The sequence below is a fragment of the Cherax quadricarinatus genome, chromosome 4, assembly GCF_038502225.1.
Source record: "Cherax quadricarinatus isolate ZL_2023a chromosome 4, ASM3850222v1, whole genome shotgun sequence".
Taxonomy (NCBI): domain Eukaryota; kingdom Metazoa; phylum Arthropoda; class Malacostraca; order Decapoda; family Parastacidae; genus Cherax; species Cherax quadricarinatus.
Genome location: NC_091295.1, coordinates 35932363 through 35952779, shown reverse-complemented (window position 1 = coordinate 35952779; position 20417 = coordinate 35932363). Strand labels below are relative to the sequence as shown.

General features: G+C 39.0%; 1 protein-coding gene across 6 annotated transcripts in view; it reads left to right on the top strand.

Moving 5' to 3' along the window:
- Window positions 1-20417, top strand: part of Ppn (proteoglycan-like sulfated glycoprotein papilin) — a 504188-nt gene that overhangs the window by 265205 nt on the left and 218566 nt on the right. For all 6 annotated transcript variants that reach the window (XM_070095679.1, XM_070095654.1, XM_070095670.1 and 3 more), the window contains 4 exons: window positions 13854-14062; window positions 15931-16131; window positions 17974-18198; window positions 19332-19514. In XM_070095679.1, the coding sequence (XP_069951780.1) occupies window positions 13854-14062; window positions 15931-16131; window positions 17974-18198; window positions 19332-19514 (818 nt within the window). The remainder of the gene's footprint in view (window positions 1-13853; window positions 14063-15930; window positions 16132-17973; window positions 18199-19331; window positions 19515-20417) is intronic.

The following is a 20417-nucleotide window of genomic DNA, read 5'->3' as shown; positions in this document are numbered from 1 at the left end:
TCACTGCTTTCAGTAACCTACCTCCTACACCATACACTTGCAACATCTGCCACATTGCCCCCCTATCCACCCTGTCATACGCCTTTTCCAAATCCATAAATGCCACAAAGACCTCTTTAGCCTTATCTAAATACTGTTCACTTATATGTTTCACTGTAAACACCTGGTCCACACACCCCCTACCTTTCCTAAAGCCTCCTTGTTCATCTGCTATCCTATTCTCCGTCTTACTCTTAATTCTTTCAATTATAACTCTACCATACACTTTACCAGGTACACTCAACAGACTTATCCCCCTATAATTTTTGCACTCTCTTTTATCCCCTTTGCCTTTATACAAAGGAACTATGCATGCTCTCTGCCAATCCCTAGGTACCTTACCCTCTTCCATACATTTATTAAATAATTGCACCAACCACTCCAAAACTATATCCCCACCTGCTTTTAACATTTCTATCTTTATCCCATCAATCCCGGCTGCCTTACCCCCTTTCATTTTGCCTACTGCCTCACGAACTTCCCCCACACTCACAACTGGCTCTTCCTCACTCCTACAAGATGTTATTCCTCCTTGCCCTATACACGAAATCACAGCTTCCCTATCTTCATCAACATTTAACAATTCTTCAAAATATTCCCTCCATCTTCCCAATACCTCTAACTCTCCATTTAATAACTCTCCTCTCCTATTTTTAACTGACAAATCCATTTGTTCTCTAGGCTTTCTTAACTTGTTAATCTCACTCCAAAACTTTTTCTTATTTTCAACAAAATTTGTTGATAAAATCTCACCCACTCTCTCATTTGCTCTCTTTTTACATTGCTTCACCACTCTCTTAACCTCTCTCTTTTTCTCCATATACTCTTCCCTCCTTGCATCACTTCTACTTTGTAAAAACTTCTCATATGCTAACTTTTTCTCCCCTACTACTCTCTTTACATCATCATTCCACCAATCGCTCCTCTTCCCTCCTGCACCCACTTTCCTGTAACCACAAACTTCTGCTGAACACTCTAACACTACAGTTTTAATCCTACCCCATACCTCTTCGACCCCATTGCCTATGCTCTCATTTGCCCATCTATCCTCCAATAGCTGTTTATATCTTACCCTAACTGCCTCCTCTTTTAGTTTATAAACCTTCACCTCTCTCTTCCCTGATGCTTCTATTCTCCTTGTATCCCATCTACCTTTTACTCTCAGTGTAGCTACAACTAGAAAGTGATCTGATATATCTGTGGCCCCTCTATAAACATGTACATCCTGAAGTCTACTCAGCAGTCTTTTATCTACCAATACATAATCCAACAAACTACTGTCATTTCGCCCTACATCATATCTTGTATACTTATTTATCCTCTTTTTCTTAAAATATGTATTACCTATAACTAAACCCCTTTCTACACAAAGTTCAATCAAAGGGCTCCCATTATCATTTACACCTGGCACCCCAAACTTACCTACCACACCCTCTCTAAAAGTTTCTCCTACTTTAGCATTCAGGTCCCCTACCACAATTACTCTCTCACTTGGTTCAAAGGCTCCTATACATTCACTTAACATCTCCCAAAATCTCTCTCTCTCCTCTGCATTCCTCTCTTCTCCAGGTGCATACACGCTTATTATGACCCACTTCTCGCATCCAACCTTTACTTTAATCCACATAATTCTTGAATTTACACATTCATATTCTCTTTTCTCCTTCCATAACTGATCATTTAACATTACTGCTACCCCTTCCTTTGCTCTAACTCTCTCAGATACTCCAGATTTAATGCCATTTATTTCCCCCCACTGAAACTCTCCTACCCCCTTCAGCTTTGTTTCGCTTAGAGCCAGGACATCCAACTTCTTTTCATTCATAACATCAGCAATCATCTGTTTCTTGTCATCCGCACTACATCCACGCACATTTAAGCAACCCAGTTTTATAAAGTTTTTCTTCTTCTCTTTTTTAGTAAATGTATACAGGAGAAGGGGTTACTAGCCCATTGCTCCCGGCATTTTAGTCGCCTCATACGACACGCATGGCTTACGGAGGAAAGATTCTTTTCCACTTCCCCATGGACAATAGAAGAAATAAAAAGGACAAAAGCTATTTAGAAAAAGGGAGAAAAACCTAGATGTATGTATATATATATATGCATGTGCGTGTCTGTGAAGTGTGACCAAAGTGTAAGTAGGAGTAGCAAGATATCCCTGTTATCTAGCGTGTTTATGAGACAGAAAAAGAAACCAGCAATCCTACCATCATGCAAAACAGTTACAGGTTTTTGTTTCACAGTCATCTGGCAGGACGGTAGTACTTCCCTGGGTGGTTGCTGTCTACCAGCAACTCTGTTGTGTCATAATACAATAGCTTACAAAAGTTAGTAAAACTTTTTCTGATTATGATCAAGACTCTCAGACCTCTTTGTATACAGAATACCTCATTACAGCAGCATTGGCAGGGTAATTATAAACCAGCAGGGTGTGTATTCACACACACAGCAGTTACCCATGACTGTTCATTTATTAGTAATTGCTTATTAACATATGAACTGTGTCATCTCCCCCCCCTTCCCCCCACCAAAAAAAAAAAAAATCCTCTGTATGTGAGTGGAAAACTTTAAAAAAAAATCTTATAGAATGAAAAAGTGCATTTTTATGAACTGAATAAGACTTAAAATTTGTGGAATCTGATAATAACTTAAAATTTTATGGTGTGTTGAAGTTAGCAAAAAAATTATCACTTGTTGGTAACAGCGGCATAAATGCACCAGCAATATTTCTATTTTGCAATTTATTGATGCCAAATTATGATTGAGTTTCAGTTTTTAAGTTATTATTAACCCCTTCAGGGTCCAAGGCCCAAATCTGAAGTGGTGCCCCAGTGTCCAAGAATTTAAAAAAAAAAATTTTTTTTATTTTTTCTTAGGAAATGGTAGAGAATCTTTTTGTGAAGGAAATAAAACAAAAAGTACGAAATTTGATGGAAAATTGACGAAATTATGCTCTCGCGAATTTTGATGTGTCAGCGATATTTACGAATCAGCGATTTTGCCGACTTCGACTCCCATTTTAGGCCAATTACATTATTCCAGTCAACCAAATTCTTAGCTATTTCACTAGTATTACTTCTATTCTATCGATTGAGCACAAGAAATCGCCAAGTCAACTGTTCCAACTACGAATTAAAGTGATCGGAAATTGTTAATTTGACCAATTTAACACAAAGTTCAAAATATTCCAATTTCAAAATAGGGTCCAGAATAAACAATGTAGGTATTCCTGGAACTAAACTAACATTTCCTCTGTTCATTAGTTATGTTTTAAGGCTTTACAAATAAATTCCATTTTGATTTTTTATTCACATAATGAATTTTTATTCACACCAAAAAATAGATGATTTACTGTTACGCAATACTGTAATAATTGTATAAATATCATCACCATATTTGTGAATGCATATTAGACCCACCAGCTGGCGTGTATTAGATGTGTGAGGTCGTTTGTTTACTCTTGAATATCGGCAAAAATTTAACATTTCTGCTACTTTGAGCTCAGTTTCAAGCCATTTCCAGTGCTAAAACCAATTAAAATTATCTCTATTTCTGTAATATGTCTTCCATTCTATCAAATGAGACCAAGAAATCGCAAATAGAACTATAAAAAACATACGAAAAAACACTGCAAATTCGCTATTTTAATCGAAAAATCATGATTTCAGTTTTTTCTCTCATTATACACAGCGTGCTGCAGGATCTGTTTTATGTGGTGCACACATACCACATAGATGTATTCTCTCATATCTTGGCCCAAATGTACCACTCACAGTTTATCAGAGTGAGCTGAGCTCATGATGTAGATCTACGGTTCGGACCCTGAACGTAAAGCCGTAGATCTACGGGACAGACCCTCAAAGGGTTAATGTTTAACACTATGTACGCTAGTACAGTGGAACCTCTGCTTATGAATTTAATCTGTTCCGTGACCTTGTTCGTATCCCGATTTGTTCATATGCTGAGTCAATTTTTCTCATTTTAATTAATTGAAATGGCGTTAATCCATTCCAGCAGAATTCCTGTTCTCAAGAGGCATGACAAAATACTTCAATATGACACTAATATCAACTCTATGGCTTATTTATCTATCACAGTTCATCTAATTTCACCATCACTCAAGGAATGCACAACAGGTGCATCATTGTCAATGTTCAGCATTTCTTTGATGTCAGCTTCCTGTAATTCCATTAGCACACAGTCAAGATGAGTAAATAGAATTGTCAACACTTATTGCATGGGTGTGTTTATTTTGTTAGTGGGTTGGATTTGTGAAGGACCTGCCTAGTATGGGCCAACAAGCCTACTGTAGTGTTCCTCCTTTCTTATGTTATTATATTTATTTATTTATTTATTTATTTATTTATTTATTTACAATTTGAGCATACAGAGGTACAAAAAAATACCCAACCCCTCCCACTCGTATATTTGTCCAGTCTCTTTTTAAAGCTAATCAAGGTCCTATCAAAGCTAAAACCTTGGGTAGTTTCAAATTTAGGTTGGATAAATACATGAGGGAGTGAGGCTGGATTTGAGTGGGACTTGCACGTGAGCAAATAGAATTATTAAGGTTTATTGCTTGGGTAGCGTTTATTCTTATTGAAGAAACATTTTGCCACACAGTGGCTTCATCAGTCCAGTACAAAGCAGAAAGATGTAAAGAAAGGAGTTTGAGGTAATCAGTCCCTCAACCTGGAGTCGATGTGTTCAGTCCATCAATCTTGTATAAGGTGCAGCATAGGGTCGTAGAAGTGGCTTATACAGTGGACCCTCGGTTATTGGCCGTAATCCGTTCCAGAAAGTCAGCCTAAGACCGAAATGGAAAACTGAAATAATATTTCCCATAAGAATTAATGGAAATTCAGTTAATGAAAATAAGAAAAAATTTTGGAGTGAGTTAAACAAGTTAAGAAAGCCTAGGGAACGAATGGATTTGTCAGTTAGTAGATGGGGAGATGGAGGTATTGGGTAGATGGCGAGAATATTTTGAGGAACTTTTAAATGTCGACGAAGAAAGGGAGGCGGTAATTTCATGCACTGGCCAGGGAGGTATACCATCTTTTAGGAGTGAAGAAGAGCAGAATGTGAATGTGGGGTAGGTGCCTGAGGCATTACGTAGAATGAAAGGGGGTAAAGCAGCTGGAACTGATGGGATCATGACATAAATGTTAAAAGCAGGGGGGGACATAGTGTTGCAGTGGTTGGTATTTTTGTTTAATAACTGTATAAAAGAGGAGAAGGTACCTAGGATTTGGCGGAAAGAGTGTATAGTCCCTTTATATAAAGGGAAGGGGGACAAAAGAGATTGTAAAAATTAATGAGGAATAAGTTTACTGAGTACTGTATATCAGGAAAAGTGTACGGTAGGGTTATTATTGAAAGAATTAGAGGTAAGACAGAATGTAGAAGTGCGGATGAGCAAGGAGATTTTAGAGTGGGTAGGGGATGTATAGATGAAGCATGTATGTGAACAGTATTTAGATAAAGGTAGGGAAGTTTTTATTGCATTTATGGATTTAGAAAAGGCATATGATAGTGGATAGCGGAGCAATGTGGGAAATGTTGCAAGTACATGGAATAGGTGGTAAGTTACTAAATGCTGTAAAGAGTTTTTATGAGGATAGTGAGGCTCAGGTTAGGGTGTGTAGAAGAGAGGGAGACTACTTCCCGGTAAAAGTAGGTCTTAGACAGGGATGTGTAATGTCACCATGGTTGTTTAATGTATTTATAGATGGGGCTGTAAAAGAAGTAAATGCTAGGGTGTTCAGGAGAGGGGTGGGATTAAATTAATGGGAATCAAATACAAAATGGGAATTGACACAGTTACTTTTTGCTGATGTTACTGTGCTTATGGGAAATTCTAAAGAAAAATTGCAAAGGTTAATGAATGAGTTTGGGAGTGTGTGTAAAGGTAGAAAGTTGAAAATGAACATAGAAAAGAGTAAGGTGATGAGAGTATCAAATCATTTAGATAAAGAAAAATTGGATATCAAATTGGGGAGGAGGAGTATGGAAGAAGTGAATGTTTTCAGATATTTGGGAGTTGACGTGTCAGCAGATGGATTTATAAAGGATGAGGTTAATCATAGAATTGATGAAGGAAAAAAGGCAAGTGGTGTGTTGAGGTCTATGTGGAGACAAAAAACGTTATCTATGGAGGCAAAGAAGGGAATGTACGAAAGTATAGTAGTACCAACACTCTTATATGGGTGTGAAGCTTGGGTTGTAAATGTTGCAGCGAGGAGGCGGTTTTAGGCAGTGGAGATGTCCTGTTTAAGGGCAATGTGTGGTGTAAATATTATGCAGAAAATTCGGAGTGTGGAAATTAGGAGAAGGTGTAGAGCTAATAAAGGTATTAGTCAGAGGGCTGAAGAGGGGTTGTTGAGGTGGTTTGGTCAGTTAGAGAGAATGGATCAAAGTAGAATGACATAGAGAGCGTATAAATCTGTAGGGGAAGGAAGGCGGGGTAGGGGTCGTCTTTGAAAAGGTTGGAGGGAGGGGGTAAAGGAGGTTTTGTGGGCAAGGGACTTGGACTTCCAGCAAGCGTGTTAGATGGGAGTGAGTGGAGATGAATGGTATTTGGGACCTGATGAGCTGTTTGAGTGTGTGCAGGGTAATATTTAGTGAAGGGATTCAGGGAAACCGGTTATTTTTATATAGCCGGACTTAAGTCCTGGAAATGGGAAGTACAATGCCTGCACTTTAAAGGAGGGGTTTGGGATATTGGCAGTTTGGAGGGATATGTTGTGTATCTTTATACGTATATGCTTCTGAACTGTTGTATTCTGAGCACCTTTGCAAAAACAGTGATTATGTGTGAGTGAGGTGAAACAATTATATAAGTATTATATACCTTTATTGAAGACTAATGCTGGCTTCTGGAAGATAGGGAGGAGAAAAGAGGGAAGAGTTAGTGTTTGGAAGGGGAATCCCCCTCCACAAGGACTTCAAGTACTAACAAGTCCCTCTCTGGGGTTAATTCCCTTCTTTGTCTTTTAATGCCACTAGGACCAGCTTGAGAGTCACTGGACCCCTGTCGCGCAACATATCTGTCAAGAGTGCTCTGTTTCTGGCCTCTGTTTATGATTTCCCTGAAGTGGGACAGGGTTTTGTCCCTAAACACATTGCAGATATGGCTTATTTCAGCTTGGTCAGGGTGGTATTTCTCTACAAAACTTTGCACCTCATTCCATTTTGCACAAATGTCCTTAATCTCTGAAGAAGGCACCTCCTTCACACTCTCTTCCTCCTCCTCTGAAGCCTCAACTGCAGTCTGTTGCAGTTCAAGTTGAAGCTCTTGCATCTCTTCAGTGGTTAGCTCTTCCCTGTGGTCCTCCACCAACTCTTCCACATCCTCGCCACTCACCTCCAACCCCAGGGACAGCCTCAAACCCTTCAAAATCCCTCTCTTGGACACAACCTGGCCTCAGTTTTCTCCAGGTAGAGCTGAAAGTCTTGGAAGTCACTCCCTCCCAAGCCTTACCTGTAAGGGGGGAAAGTGAAGTGATTCCTCCAGAACTCTCTTAGGGTTAACTGAGTGTCCGAGGTCACTTCAAAGCACTTTTGAAACACTGCTTTTGTGTACAGTTTTTTGAAGTTAGAAATGACCTGCTGGTCCATGGGCTGGAGGAGAGGAGTGGAGTTAGGGGGCAAGAACTTCACTTTTATAAAACTGAAGTCCCTAAACACTTGGTCTTCCAAATCTGGAGGATGTGCAGGAGCATAGTCCTGTACCAGGAGGCACCTGAGTGGCAATTTCTTTTCCAGGAGATATTTTTTCACACTTGGACCAAACACATCATTAACCCATTCTTTGAAAATTTGCCTTGTGACCCATACCTTATGATTAGCTTTCCACATCACACACAGTCTATTCTAGATGACATTGCCTTTCTTGAACACTCTGGGATTTTCTGAGCGATACACCAGTAAAGGCTTCACTTTAAAATTGCCACTAGCATTACGACACAACAAAAGAGTAAGCCTGTCTTTCATAGGCTTGTGTCCTGGCAGTGTCTTCTCCTGCATAATGTAGGTCCTGTTTGGTATTTTCTTCCAAAAGAGGCCTGTTTCGTCACAATTGAACACTTATTGGGGTTTGAATCCTTCAGCCTTCATGTACCCCTGGAATTCCTGCACAAATTTTTCTGTCTCTCATTTGTCAGAACTTGCAGCCTCTCCATGCCTTACAACACTGTGTATGCCACTATGCTTTTTAAATCTCTCAAACCAGCCTTTGCTGGCCCTAAATTCACTAACAGCAGCACTTGTTCCAGGCATTTTCTTTGCATGATCCGCATGTATCTGCCGTGTCTTCTCACAAATAATAGATTCCATAACACCGTCTCCCACTAATTCTCTTTCCTTAATGTACAATAACAACAACTTTTCCAACTCTTCCATTATTGGTGACCTTTTTTCATTCGAAAAGTTACTCCTTTCACAACATTAGCATCCTTGATTTGTTTTTTCTTTGCCAGGATGGATGTAATGGTAGATTTGTTTTTCCCATTCATCTTGGCAAGTTCCAGCACCTGCATACCACTCACCTTTTTCAATCTCTTCACGCTTAAATTCCATGGTGTTTCTCACTTTCTTTACCAAAGGAACTTTATTAGCATGGTGCCATGGTTACTTATTTTGCAGTTGCACTGCAAAAAAACACCAAAAACAATGGAAAATGTGTGAAATGTTTGGACATATGAGCAGAAGCTTCCTCACCCACCGAGGGACATGGGCAAACTGACGCGCAAGCAGTCCCAGCCGGCGGATGGATGCATCCGAAATGGCCCATCACCGAAATAACGTCCGATCACTGGAAGCTGAAAAACCAGCTGATCACTGAGTTGGCCGATAACAGGAATGGCTGATAACCGAGAGTCTACTGTATACTGTAGTCAGGAGAGGCGAAGCAGGAGGAGGTGGGGTCATAGTGGAACCATCCACTAGTCTAAGTAGGTCTTTGTCCAAAGGTTGGACAAGTGTTGAAGAATTCTTTGTATCAAGATCCCATGATGTTTCAGTGTCTGACAGATGTGATAAATGGTTTAAAACTGACAAGGTGAAGATTGAGACACTTATGCAACATATGAGCAAATAGAATTATCAAAGCTTATTGCTTGGGTAGCATTGAAAATTGAGTTGGGCAAATATTCTGTTAGTGGGATGGATTGTGAAGGACCTGCCTAGTATGGGCCAACAGGCCTGCTGCAATGTATTATTATTATTATTAGTACGTATGTACTAATAACTTTCTAGTTGTAGCTACACTGAGAGTAAAAGGTAGATGGGATACAAGGAGAATACAAGCATCAGGGAAGAGAGAGGTGAAGGTTTATAAACTAAAAGAGGAGGCAGTTAGGGTAAGATATAAACAGCTATTGAAGGATAGATGGGCTAATGAGAGCATAGGAAATGGTATCGAAGAGGTATGGGGTAGGTTTAAAAATGTAGTGTTAGAGTGTTCAGCAGAAGTTTGTGGTTACAGGAAAGTGGGTGCGGGAGGGAAGAGGAGCGATTGGTGGAATGATGATGTAAAGAGAGTAGTAAGGGAGAAAAAGATAGCATATGAGAAGTTTTTACAAAGTAGAAGTGATGCAAGGAGGGAAGAGTATATGGAGAAAAAGAGAGAGGTTAAGAGAGTGGTGAAGCAATGTAAAAAGAGAGCAAATGAGAGAATGGGTGAAATGTTATCAACAAATTTTGTTGAAAATAAGAAAAAGTTTTGGAGTGAGATTAACAAGTTAAGGAAGCCTAGAGAACAAATGGATTTGTCAGTTAAAAATAGGAGAGGAGAGTTATTAAATGGAGAGTTAGAGTTATTGGGAAGATGGAGGGAATATTTTGAATAATTGTTAAATGTTGATGAAGGTAGGGAAGCTGTGATTTCGTGTATAGGACAAGGAGGAATAACATCTTGTAGGAGTGAGGAAGAGCCAGTTGTGAGTGTGGGGGAAGTTCGTGAGGCAGTAGGTAAAATGAAAGGGGGTAAGGCAGCCGGGATTGATGGGATAAAGATAGAAATGTTAAAAGCAGGTGGGGATATAGTTTTGGAGTGGTTGGTGCAATTATTTAATAAATGTATGGAAGAGGGTAAGGTACCTAGGGATTGGCAGAGAGCATGCATAGTTCCTTTGCATAAAGGCAAAGGGGATAAAAGAGAGTGCAAAAATTATAGGGGGATAAGTCTGCTGAGTATACCTGGTAAAGTGTATGGTAGAGTTATTATTGAAAGAATTAAGAGTAAGACGGAGAATAGGATAGCAGATGAACAAGGAGGCTTTAGGAAAGGTAGGGGGTGTGTGGACCAGGTGTTTACAGTGAAACATATAAGTGAACAGTATTTAGATAAGGCTAAAGAGGTCTTTGTGGCATTTATGGATTTGGAAAAGGCGTATGACAGGGTGGATAGGGGGGGGCAATGTGGCAGGTGTTGCAAGTGTATGGTGTATGAGGTAGTTTACTGAAAGCAGTGAAGAGTTTTTACGAGGATAGTGAGGCTCAAGTTAGAGTATGTAGGAAAGAGGGAAATTATTTCCCAGTAAAAGTAGGCCTTAGACAAGGATGTGTGATGTCACCGTGGTTGTTTAATATATTTATAGATGGGGTTGTAAGAGAAGTAAATGCGAGGGTCTTGGCAAGAGGCGTGGAGTTAAAAGATAAAGAATCACACACAAAGTGGGAGTTGTCACAGCTGCTCTTTGCTGATGACACTGTGCTCTTGGGAGATTCTGAAGAGAAGTTGCAGAGATTGGTGGATGAATTTGGTAGGGTGTGCAAAAGAAGAAAAAGGTGAATACAGGAAAGAGTAAGTTATGAGGATAACAAAAAGATTAGGTGATGAAAGATTGGATATCAGATTGGAGGGAGAGAGTATGGAGGAGGTGAATGTATTCAGATATTTGGGAGTGGACGTGTCAGTGGATGGGTCTATGAAAGATGAGGTGAATCATAGAATTGATGAGGGGAAAAGAGTGAGTGGTGCACTTAGGAGTCTGTGGAGACAAAGAACTTTGTCCTTGGAGGCAAAGAGGGGAATGTATGAGAGTATAGTTTTACCAACGCTCTTATATGGGTGTGAAGCATGGGTGATGAATGTTGCAGCGAGGAGAAGGCTGGAGGCAGTGGAAATGTCATGTCTGAGAGCAATGTGTGGTGTGAATATAATGCAGAGAATTCGTAGTTTGGAAGTTAGGAGGAGGTGCGGGATTACCAAAACTGTTGTCCAGAGGGCTGAGGAAGGGTTGTTGAGGTGGTTCGGACATGTAGAGAGAATGGAGCAAAACAGAATGACTTCAAGAGTGTATCAGTCTGTAGTGGAAGGAAGGCGGGGTAGGGGTCGGCCTAGGAAAGGTTGGAGAGAGGGGGTAAAGGAGGTTTTGTGTGCGAGGGGCTTGGACTTCCAGCAGGCATGCGTGAGCGTGTTTGATAGGAGTGAATGGAGACAAATGGTTTTTAATACTTGACGTGCTGTTGGAGTGTGAGCAAAGTAACATTTATGAAGGGGTTCAGGGAAACCGGCAGGCCGGACTTGAGTCCTGGAGATGGGAAGTACAGTGCCTGCACTCTGAAGGAGGGGTGTTAATGTTGCAGTTTAAAAACTGTAGTGTAAAGCACCCTTCTGGCAAGACAGTGATGGAGTGAATGATGGTGAAAGTTTTTCTTTTTCGGGCCACCCTGCCTTGGTGGGAATCGGCCAGTGTGATAATAAAAAAAATAAAAATGGGGTTGTAAGAGAAGTAAATGCAAGGGTCTTGGCAAGAGGTGTGGAGATAAAAGATAAAGAATCACACAAAAAGTGGGAGTTGTTACAGTTGCTCTTTGCTGATGACACTGTACTCTTGGGAGATTCTGAAGAGAAGTTGCAGAGATTGGTGGATGAATTTGGTAGGGTGTGCAAAAGAAGAAAATTAAAAGTGAATACAGGAAAGAGTAAGGTTATGAGGATAACAAAAAGATTAGGTGATGAAAAATTGGATATCAGATTGGAGGGAGAGAGTATGGAGGAGGTGAATGCATTCAGATATTTGGGAGTGGACGTGTCAGCGGATGGGTCTGTGAAAGATGAGGTGAATCATAGAATTGATGAGTTGAAAAGGGTGAGCGGTGCACTTAGGAGTCTGTGGAGACAAAGAACTTTGTCCTTGGAGGCAAAGAGGGGAATGTATGAGAGTATAGTTTTACCAACGCTCTTATATGGGTGTGAAGCATGGGTGATGAATGTTGCAGCGAGGAGAAGGCTGGAGGCAGTGGAGATGTCATGTCTGAGGGCAATGTGTGGTGTGAATATAATGCAGAGAATTTGTAGTTTGGAAGTTAGGAGGAGGTGCGCGATCACCAAAACTGTTGTCCAGAGGGCTGAAGAAGGGTTGTTGAGGTGGTTCGGATATGTAGAGAGAATGGAGCGAAACAGAGTGACTTCAAGAGTGTATCAGTCTGTAGTGGAAGGAAGGCGGGGTAGGGGTCGGCCTAGGAAAGGTTGGAGGGAGGGGGTAAAGGAGGTTTTGTGTGCGAGGGGCTTGGACTTCCAGCAGGCATGCGTGAGCGTGTTTGATAGGAGTGAATGGAGACAAATGGTTTTTAATACTTGACGTGCTGTTGGAGTGTGAGCAAAGTAACATTTATGAAGGGGTTCAGGGAAACCGGCAGGCCGGACTTGAGTCCTGGAGATGGGAAGTACAGTGCCTGCACTCTGAAGGAGGGGTGTTAATGTTGCAGTTTAAAAACTGTAGTGTAAAGCACCCTTCTGGCAAGACAGTGATGGAGTGAATGATGGTGAAAGTTTTTGTTTTTTGGGTCACCCTGCCTCGGTGGGAGACGGCCGACTTGTTGAAAAAAAAAAAGTATGTATTATTATAATAATTATAATTATGATTATTATTAATAATTTAGGGAACTGGAGCACAGATCCAATTCCCTAGATCAAGAGCCCCTCACCAAGGAACCTCCCTTGAGGAGGAAGTTCGCATCCTGAAATTTTGTTCATATCCAGAAGCAAAAAATCGACCAAGTGACTGTTCGTATCCTGAAAAATTCGCATGGTAGGGCATTCATAAACCGAGGTTCCACTGTATTTTATGATATTAGATGTATTGAATATATGGTATATGTATATTGGTGAAATTACGCTTTATTCTATTTTTTTTAACTTTGGTCTTCTAACACTGTACATACATGAATACCTATAATATTACAGTTGTTTGAAAGTGTAATAGTTCTCAAAACATGGAAATAAGTTACATGTTTGACTTTATTGAGTAATCCTGGGTTAAATATACTTAGTGTGCTGGGTGGCTGAATTCCACTGTTAGTAGCATGAAAACATAATAAATTTGGAATGAAATAAGTTATCTTCATGCCACTTCCACTCCCTCTTTGCTGGTAGGGAAGCTGGTGATGGAACAACAGCTGTGCTGTCTTATGCAAGAGTTGGTAATCAATCATACTGCAGCTTTTTGTTTGGTTATTAAAGGTTTAAGGTGATTTGCTGTGGTTGAGCCCCATGCACAAATACCATAGGTGAGGTAAGGGTAAATGAGAGAGTGGTAAAGAACAAGAAGAGCCATTTGGGGTGCATAATACCGTATCTTTGAAAGGATGCCTACTGTTTTGGAGACTTTCTTGGATATTTGCTGTGTGTGGGTCTAGAATTTGAGACTGCAGTCAAGGTGGAGACTTAGAAATTTGCCCTCTGTGTGTTAAAGGTTAAGACTTATTCACCTTTTCAGTTTTATTCTAGTATGCTTGATGTTTTTCTTTCTTTGCAAGTTTTTAAGTTCTAAGGGTAAATATTATTTAAACTGCTCTTTTAGGTTTGGTTGCTGCCCTGATGGTGTATCTCCAGCATCAGGTGAAAACTTCTCAGGATGTAGTAGCTTTGAGTGTGAAGGATCTGGTCCATGCGAATTCTGTAATGAGACCAAATATGGGTGCTGTCCTGATGGTGTTTCAGCAGCTCAAGGCCCTGACTCTGAAGGCTGTCTTGATGCAACTGAAGAATCACCCTCAGAACAAATAACAGGTTAGAGTTGTTTTGCTATTTCAGTTCCTTGGCATTTTTAGTGGTAAGTTTTAAACAAAATGTAGCTGTGATAAGGTTTGTGTGTTTTATTGAGGAATTAGTCTGCTTTTTTAAAACTTGTTTCTACAATTGTGTGTTGGTGACTTACTAAGAACATGCCTTACTCAAGTTCCTCTTGTCTAGGTCCTAATAGAATGTATCTTGCACTTTTGCATTCAATATATGCTTCCTTCCACCTACATTCACATGTAGTTGCTCATGGGGAACTTAAAATTTGTACTTAGTAAAGAGAATGTCATAATGGCACAAACAAACACAGTATCTGAACCACCCAGTTCCAGATAAATAATGTTGGAGGACATGATATTGAAAACTTGCAAGGCTAATGATAAAGAGTCATCCATCCTTTATTGATGATTCTTTGCCTACACAATGGGCTTTTATCAAGTCACAAATAAATGACTTGATAAAGTCCACTGTTTTGGTGAAACATTATCAGTAAATGACTGCATATACATGGTGAGTGTGTTTCCTTTCTTGGGTCACCCTACCTTGGTGGGAAAAATAAAATCTAGATAGTACATCACAGTTTTTGTTGCCCATGTTTTTTGATGTGGTGAAAGGTTCATGCTGTATTAAAAACAGTAAAATGTCACACTTTGAATCCTATTTAGGAAGAGGAATCTACATTGCATATTCAAGGTATGCCATAATGTTATGCTCTGTAAATCAGATAGTCATTAAGGAAGAATTTTCTTTAGGCGGAATTTTTTATGAAACCCTTTTTTGAGTTTAAATCACTAGAGTTGTCAAAAGTGGTAACAAGTGTAAGTAAGTTATAGTTCCTATATATGAATACATAAAAGCATTTTAAGAGTTTGATGGCAGATTTATTAATAATTTAGCTGAGTTAAAACATAACCTATTGAAGAAGACAAATGTGCTAGTATAGTATATTATAATTATTGAAGATTGAGACACTTATGCATCATGGGGGAATCTTTACTGAGGAAACATTTTTCCACACAGTGGCATCATCAGTTCAGTACAGAGCAGAAAGGTGTAAGGAGAGGAGGAGTTTGAGGTAATCAGTCCCTCAGCCTGGAGTCGACGTGTTCAGTCCATCAAGATTGATGGACTAAACCTCAAACTCCTCCTCTCCTTACACCTTTCTGCTTTGTATTGGACTGATGATGCCACTGTGTGGCAAAACGTTTCCTCAGTAAAGATTCCCATATGTTGCATAAGTGTCTCAATCTACAACTTGTCGGATTTTTAAACCATTTATCACATTATAATTATTGATGCATATGTTTATGGTTATGATTTTGAAACAAGCATTTATGATGATTTTTGTTACATAATGTACAGTAGTACATGTTTGATGTGCATGATGAGATATACTCTCCGATCTGCAAAATGCATAATTCTGAGGTCATATTTATATTTGAAGACCCTGTTTAACCATTAGAATTGGTGCCTAAGCAAAATAAATTAGTTATCTAACATTTGTGCAGAAAGATACTAAATTCAGTAAGCTCTACTTAACTCTGAGGCTGACAGTGGTCATAAACTTTTTTCTGGTTAGCTGGACTTGAGTCCTAGAAATGGGAAGTACAATGCCTGCACTTTAAAGGAAGGATTTGGGATATTGGCAGTTTGGAGGGACTTCTGAACTGTCACATCTGAGTGCCTCTGCAAAGACAGTGACTATGTATGAGTGATGGTGAAAGTGTTGAATGATGATGAAAATATTTTTCTTCCTTTTTGGGTTTTTCTTTCTTTTTGGGTCACCCTGCCTTGGTGGGAAATGGCCAGTGTGTTAAAAATAGAAAAAATGTGTGATAATTATTTATACTTTATTTCAGAATCATCTGTGACAACAGCTATAACTATGACAACCTCAACAACAACAGAGATTCCTCCTGACTGTATATTCTCATCATTTGGTTGTTGCCCAGACAATTATACTGCTGCACATGGACGAAATGATGAAGGATGTTGTCTCTCTTCAGCATTTGGGTGTTGCCCAGATGACATTACTGATGCACAGGGACCAAATTTTCAAGGTAATAATTCTGTTCACTGCATTGATGTATCCTCCTCTGCCTACCACACAGTAGCAATCAACAAATATCATTTGTCCCTTCCATTGTGTCCAGCATTGCAGATTGATTAATTAGCAATAGTTATAGCAGTACTCTTCAGGAAATCACTTAAATACCAAACTGTCCCAGACTTTCCGAAGAGAGCTAGGGTAGCCACAGTCCATAAAGCTCTTTCAGATTTTAAAAATAACATACCAATATCAAATTTGTCAATATTGTCAAAAATATTTAAAAAGGTAATCTACAAAAATTATATTACTATATAACTTAATGTAATACTTATAAGAACTTCCAATATATATTAAAATCAAGCAAGGAAAGTTGCTTGAAAGAGAATAGTCAGGTTCAAAAGAAGAAAATATGCTCTTTCAAACTTATTTTTTTTTATTTTTTTTTAAGCTGTCCCACACAAGGTATGATTAAAAATGCTTGATCTCCCAGAGTTAAATCATTAAGAAAGGCCTTTAATGCTGTTAACCATAACAGTATTCTTCTTAAATTAAAATTTGATGTAATTAATTGTCATGAAAACAACTTTATCCAATATTAGCAGAGCAATACGCACTAATATATGCACTTCTTCTTTTCTTCCATTAAACAATTAAGTCTATAAAAGCAGTATTTGTAGCCCCCTCTTACTTCATCTTAACATCAGTGATCTTCCTAATGTTTTCCAACACCTAAAACAATTGATGGCAACACTGCTTATGCATTCTGAAAGTTAGATCTTAACACCATAAAGGGGCCAATTGGCACATCTTTTCTGGAACATGCAATTATGGTAAGCTCTCGTTAAATTCACAAGATACATTCCTTAAAATTGGCACTTAACTTAAAATGAAATTACATAACATGAACAACAAAATTGTAACATACTATTTTGTTTACATATACAAGGCTTATCATCTTGGAGAATTACATTAATGAATATGAGATTCTACAGATTGTATGTGGAGAATACACCAGCACCCATCTTGTCAGTTAATTTTCCTCTTCTTCTTTCAACAAACCGGCCATATCCCACCTAGGCAGGGTGGCCCAAAAAGAAAAACAAAAGTCCTTCTTTTTACATTTAGTAATTTATACAGGAAAAAGGGGTTACTAACCCCTTGCTCCCAGCATTTTAGTCGCCTTTTACGACATGCATGGCTTATGGAGGAATAATTCTGTAGAAATGAAGTTATGGTCAAAAAAATATATTGCCATTTTTGTGGTGACCTTCTTGGATTTCTGTTAATTCTAAAATATGCTCAGTGCTGTGATGATGATATTTATTGGTTCTGTATTGGGTACCCTGAGTGTTAATATGTTTGTAGAAATTTGGATTAGTTAACAATTCCAGTTTCACCCTCTGGCTCCTAGACAATACATACTCAAGTACATTATATGCAGTACTCATATACAAATGAAGGACTCATAGCAAAACCAAAAATTATATTCAGTTACCTTTGGAATCATAATAAAAGAAAAAGAAAATGTGCAAAGCCTTTTTTTTAATGATTCTTTAAGATATGGTATTTACACAATTTCAGAATTATTTACAGAACCATTAACATTACTCAAGATCATTTCGGTGTAGAATGTTCATTAACTATCTACAGTGCAATAAATGAAATTATATGTAGTAAGAGCATTCATATATTGATATTTTTCTCACTATTAGTCACATGTATATCATGAAAATCTCTACATTATTCATAGGAATTGGACTGTCAATAGAGAAGTTCATTTGTTAGGAAAAATGCTTGTTTTATTAGCTTTTAACGGGAAATTCACTAAAAGATTGTATCGTCTCACCATCAGGCTGTGGATGTGAGTACAGTGCATTTGGCTGCTGTCCAGACAATGAAACAGTAGCTAGAGGGCCAAATAATGCTGGATGTGGATGCCAGTACACACAGTATGGCTGTTGTCCAGACACCCACACACCTGCAGCTGGGGAGGACTACAGTGGGTGCCCTTGTAATACTTACACATATGGCTGCTGTCCAGATGGTGTTAGTGTTGCACAAGGACCTGATACAGAGGGTCAGTTCCTAAGAGTTTTTATGTAATTTCTTAATGAAATGTCATGTGAAAATATAATAATCTTATCTGTTTTTCACTGAGGCTGGACAAGGAAATTCTTGCTGATAATAAATGCTGAAGGAGGGGCGGAGATATATTGCAGTTTTTTAATTGTAGCATCGGGGCCCCATTGGCAAGACAGTGATGGAGTGATAAATTAGACACGTGTGCAACTCTTGGGTATCTTTATTGAAGAAACGTTTCGCCACACAGTGGCTTCATCAGTCCATACAAAGGAGAATCGTGAAGAACAGGAGGAGAATGAGGTAATCAGTCCCTCAGCCTTGAGTCGATGTGGTCAGTCCATCAATCTTGAACAGAATACAGCATATGTGCGGAGAAGTAGCTTATATACCATAGGCAGAAGAGGTGCAGCAGTTGTAGGTGGTGTCACATTTGTTCAATGTGGAAGTAGGTCGTGTGACGAAACGTTTCCACAGTAAAGATACCCAAGAGTTGCACATGTGTCTAATTTATCAACGTGTTGGTTCTCTGAACCATTCATCTACAATCCTGTCAGACACTGCAACTTCTTGGGATCTTAATACTTGGGAATTCTTCGCTTGCCTAACCCTTGGGCACGACCTACTTCCACATTGGACAAATGTGACACCACCTACGACTGTTGCACCTCTCCTGCCTATGGTATATAAGATACTTCTCTGCACATGTGCTGTATTCTATTCAAGATTGATGGACTGACCACATCGGTTCAAGGTTGAGGGTTGTAGATGAATGGTTCACAGAACCGACACATTGATAAATTTATCAAGGTTGATAAATTTATCAAGGTTGAGGGACTGATTACATCATTCTCCTCCTGTTCTTCACAACTCTTCTTTGTATGGACTGATGAAGCCACTGTGTGGCGAAGCGTTTCCTCAATAAAGATACCCAAGAGTTGCACATGTGTCTAATTTATCAGTGTGTCAGTTCTCTGAACCATTCATCTACAGTGATGGAGTGAGAGTAGATGAGTGTCTTCTTTTTCAGGTCACCCTGCCTCAGTGGGAAATGGCTGATGTGTTAAAAAATAATGCTAATTAAAAATAGTGTTTTTACTTTTATCTTTTTTAGTAAATTAATTATTTTAGGGTGTGGGTGTGAGTATGAGAAGTTCGGGTGCTGCAAAGACGGACGCACACCTGCCAGTGGTCCAGAGTATGAGGGATGTGGCTGTGCGGAATCTGAGTTTGGCTGCTGCCCAGATGGTGTTACACCTGCCACTGGAAAGTTCTTTGAGGGCTGTCAGGATGAAGTTTCTATTATACCAGGAGGTGAGAATACTTAAAATAAAGCTATTAAAGGAAAATAAAAAGAAACATCCTTCTTTTACAGGCACACCACCGATTTTCCAGCACCCAGACCAAGAGGGGTCATACTATAACAATTCAACAATATGCCTCTGACCCACTAATTATATACTTCCCTTTACTCAGTGCATTTATGATGTGTATGCTTATTTTATGATGTATAGAGAGAGCACATTTGTTTGGTATAAATTGGTGAAGATCCTTAAATTTAATACAGCCTTTCCTCACTTTGCAATGTACTCGTTTATTGATGACTCAAACTTACAGCGGGCTCTCTGACCAGTATGCTTACCTAAATAATGTATATTAGAGATGATTTCCTCTATTCTGTTTATTAGAATACATAGTACACTACTGTGTAAACATTGGAAAATATATCAGAAATGTTATAAATGGTGCAAAAGTGACATTAAAACAATACAAATGATGGTTGACACAAACCCACTGCCATTATAGTATGCTCCTCACTTAGTGACGAATTCGTTTACCAAAGTGATCTTAGGAACAGAACTCCGTCGTTAAGTGAGGAGAGGCTGTATTTAGTTTTAGTTAAGGTATACCCCCAGGTTTAATTATTAACAGGTATACTCGAGGTTAAATTGTTAACATTATTTCTTTTTCTCTTTTTGTTTTTAATCAAATACATTCATACCTTATGTATGATGATTGTATATTTATAGAAGGCTAAATACTGATTTAGTGAAGAGTGGTGAAGAACCAGAGATTTAATATTAGTTGAAAATCATAAGTGATGACAGGCAATTTTCATTATCTTTGATGGCATTTAGCTTTTTCTTCAACATTCGAGGGATGCTCTTCTTTTAATCCAAGACAGTGAAACTATGAAAATGACTCTCCATTTTGAAG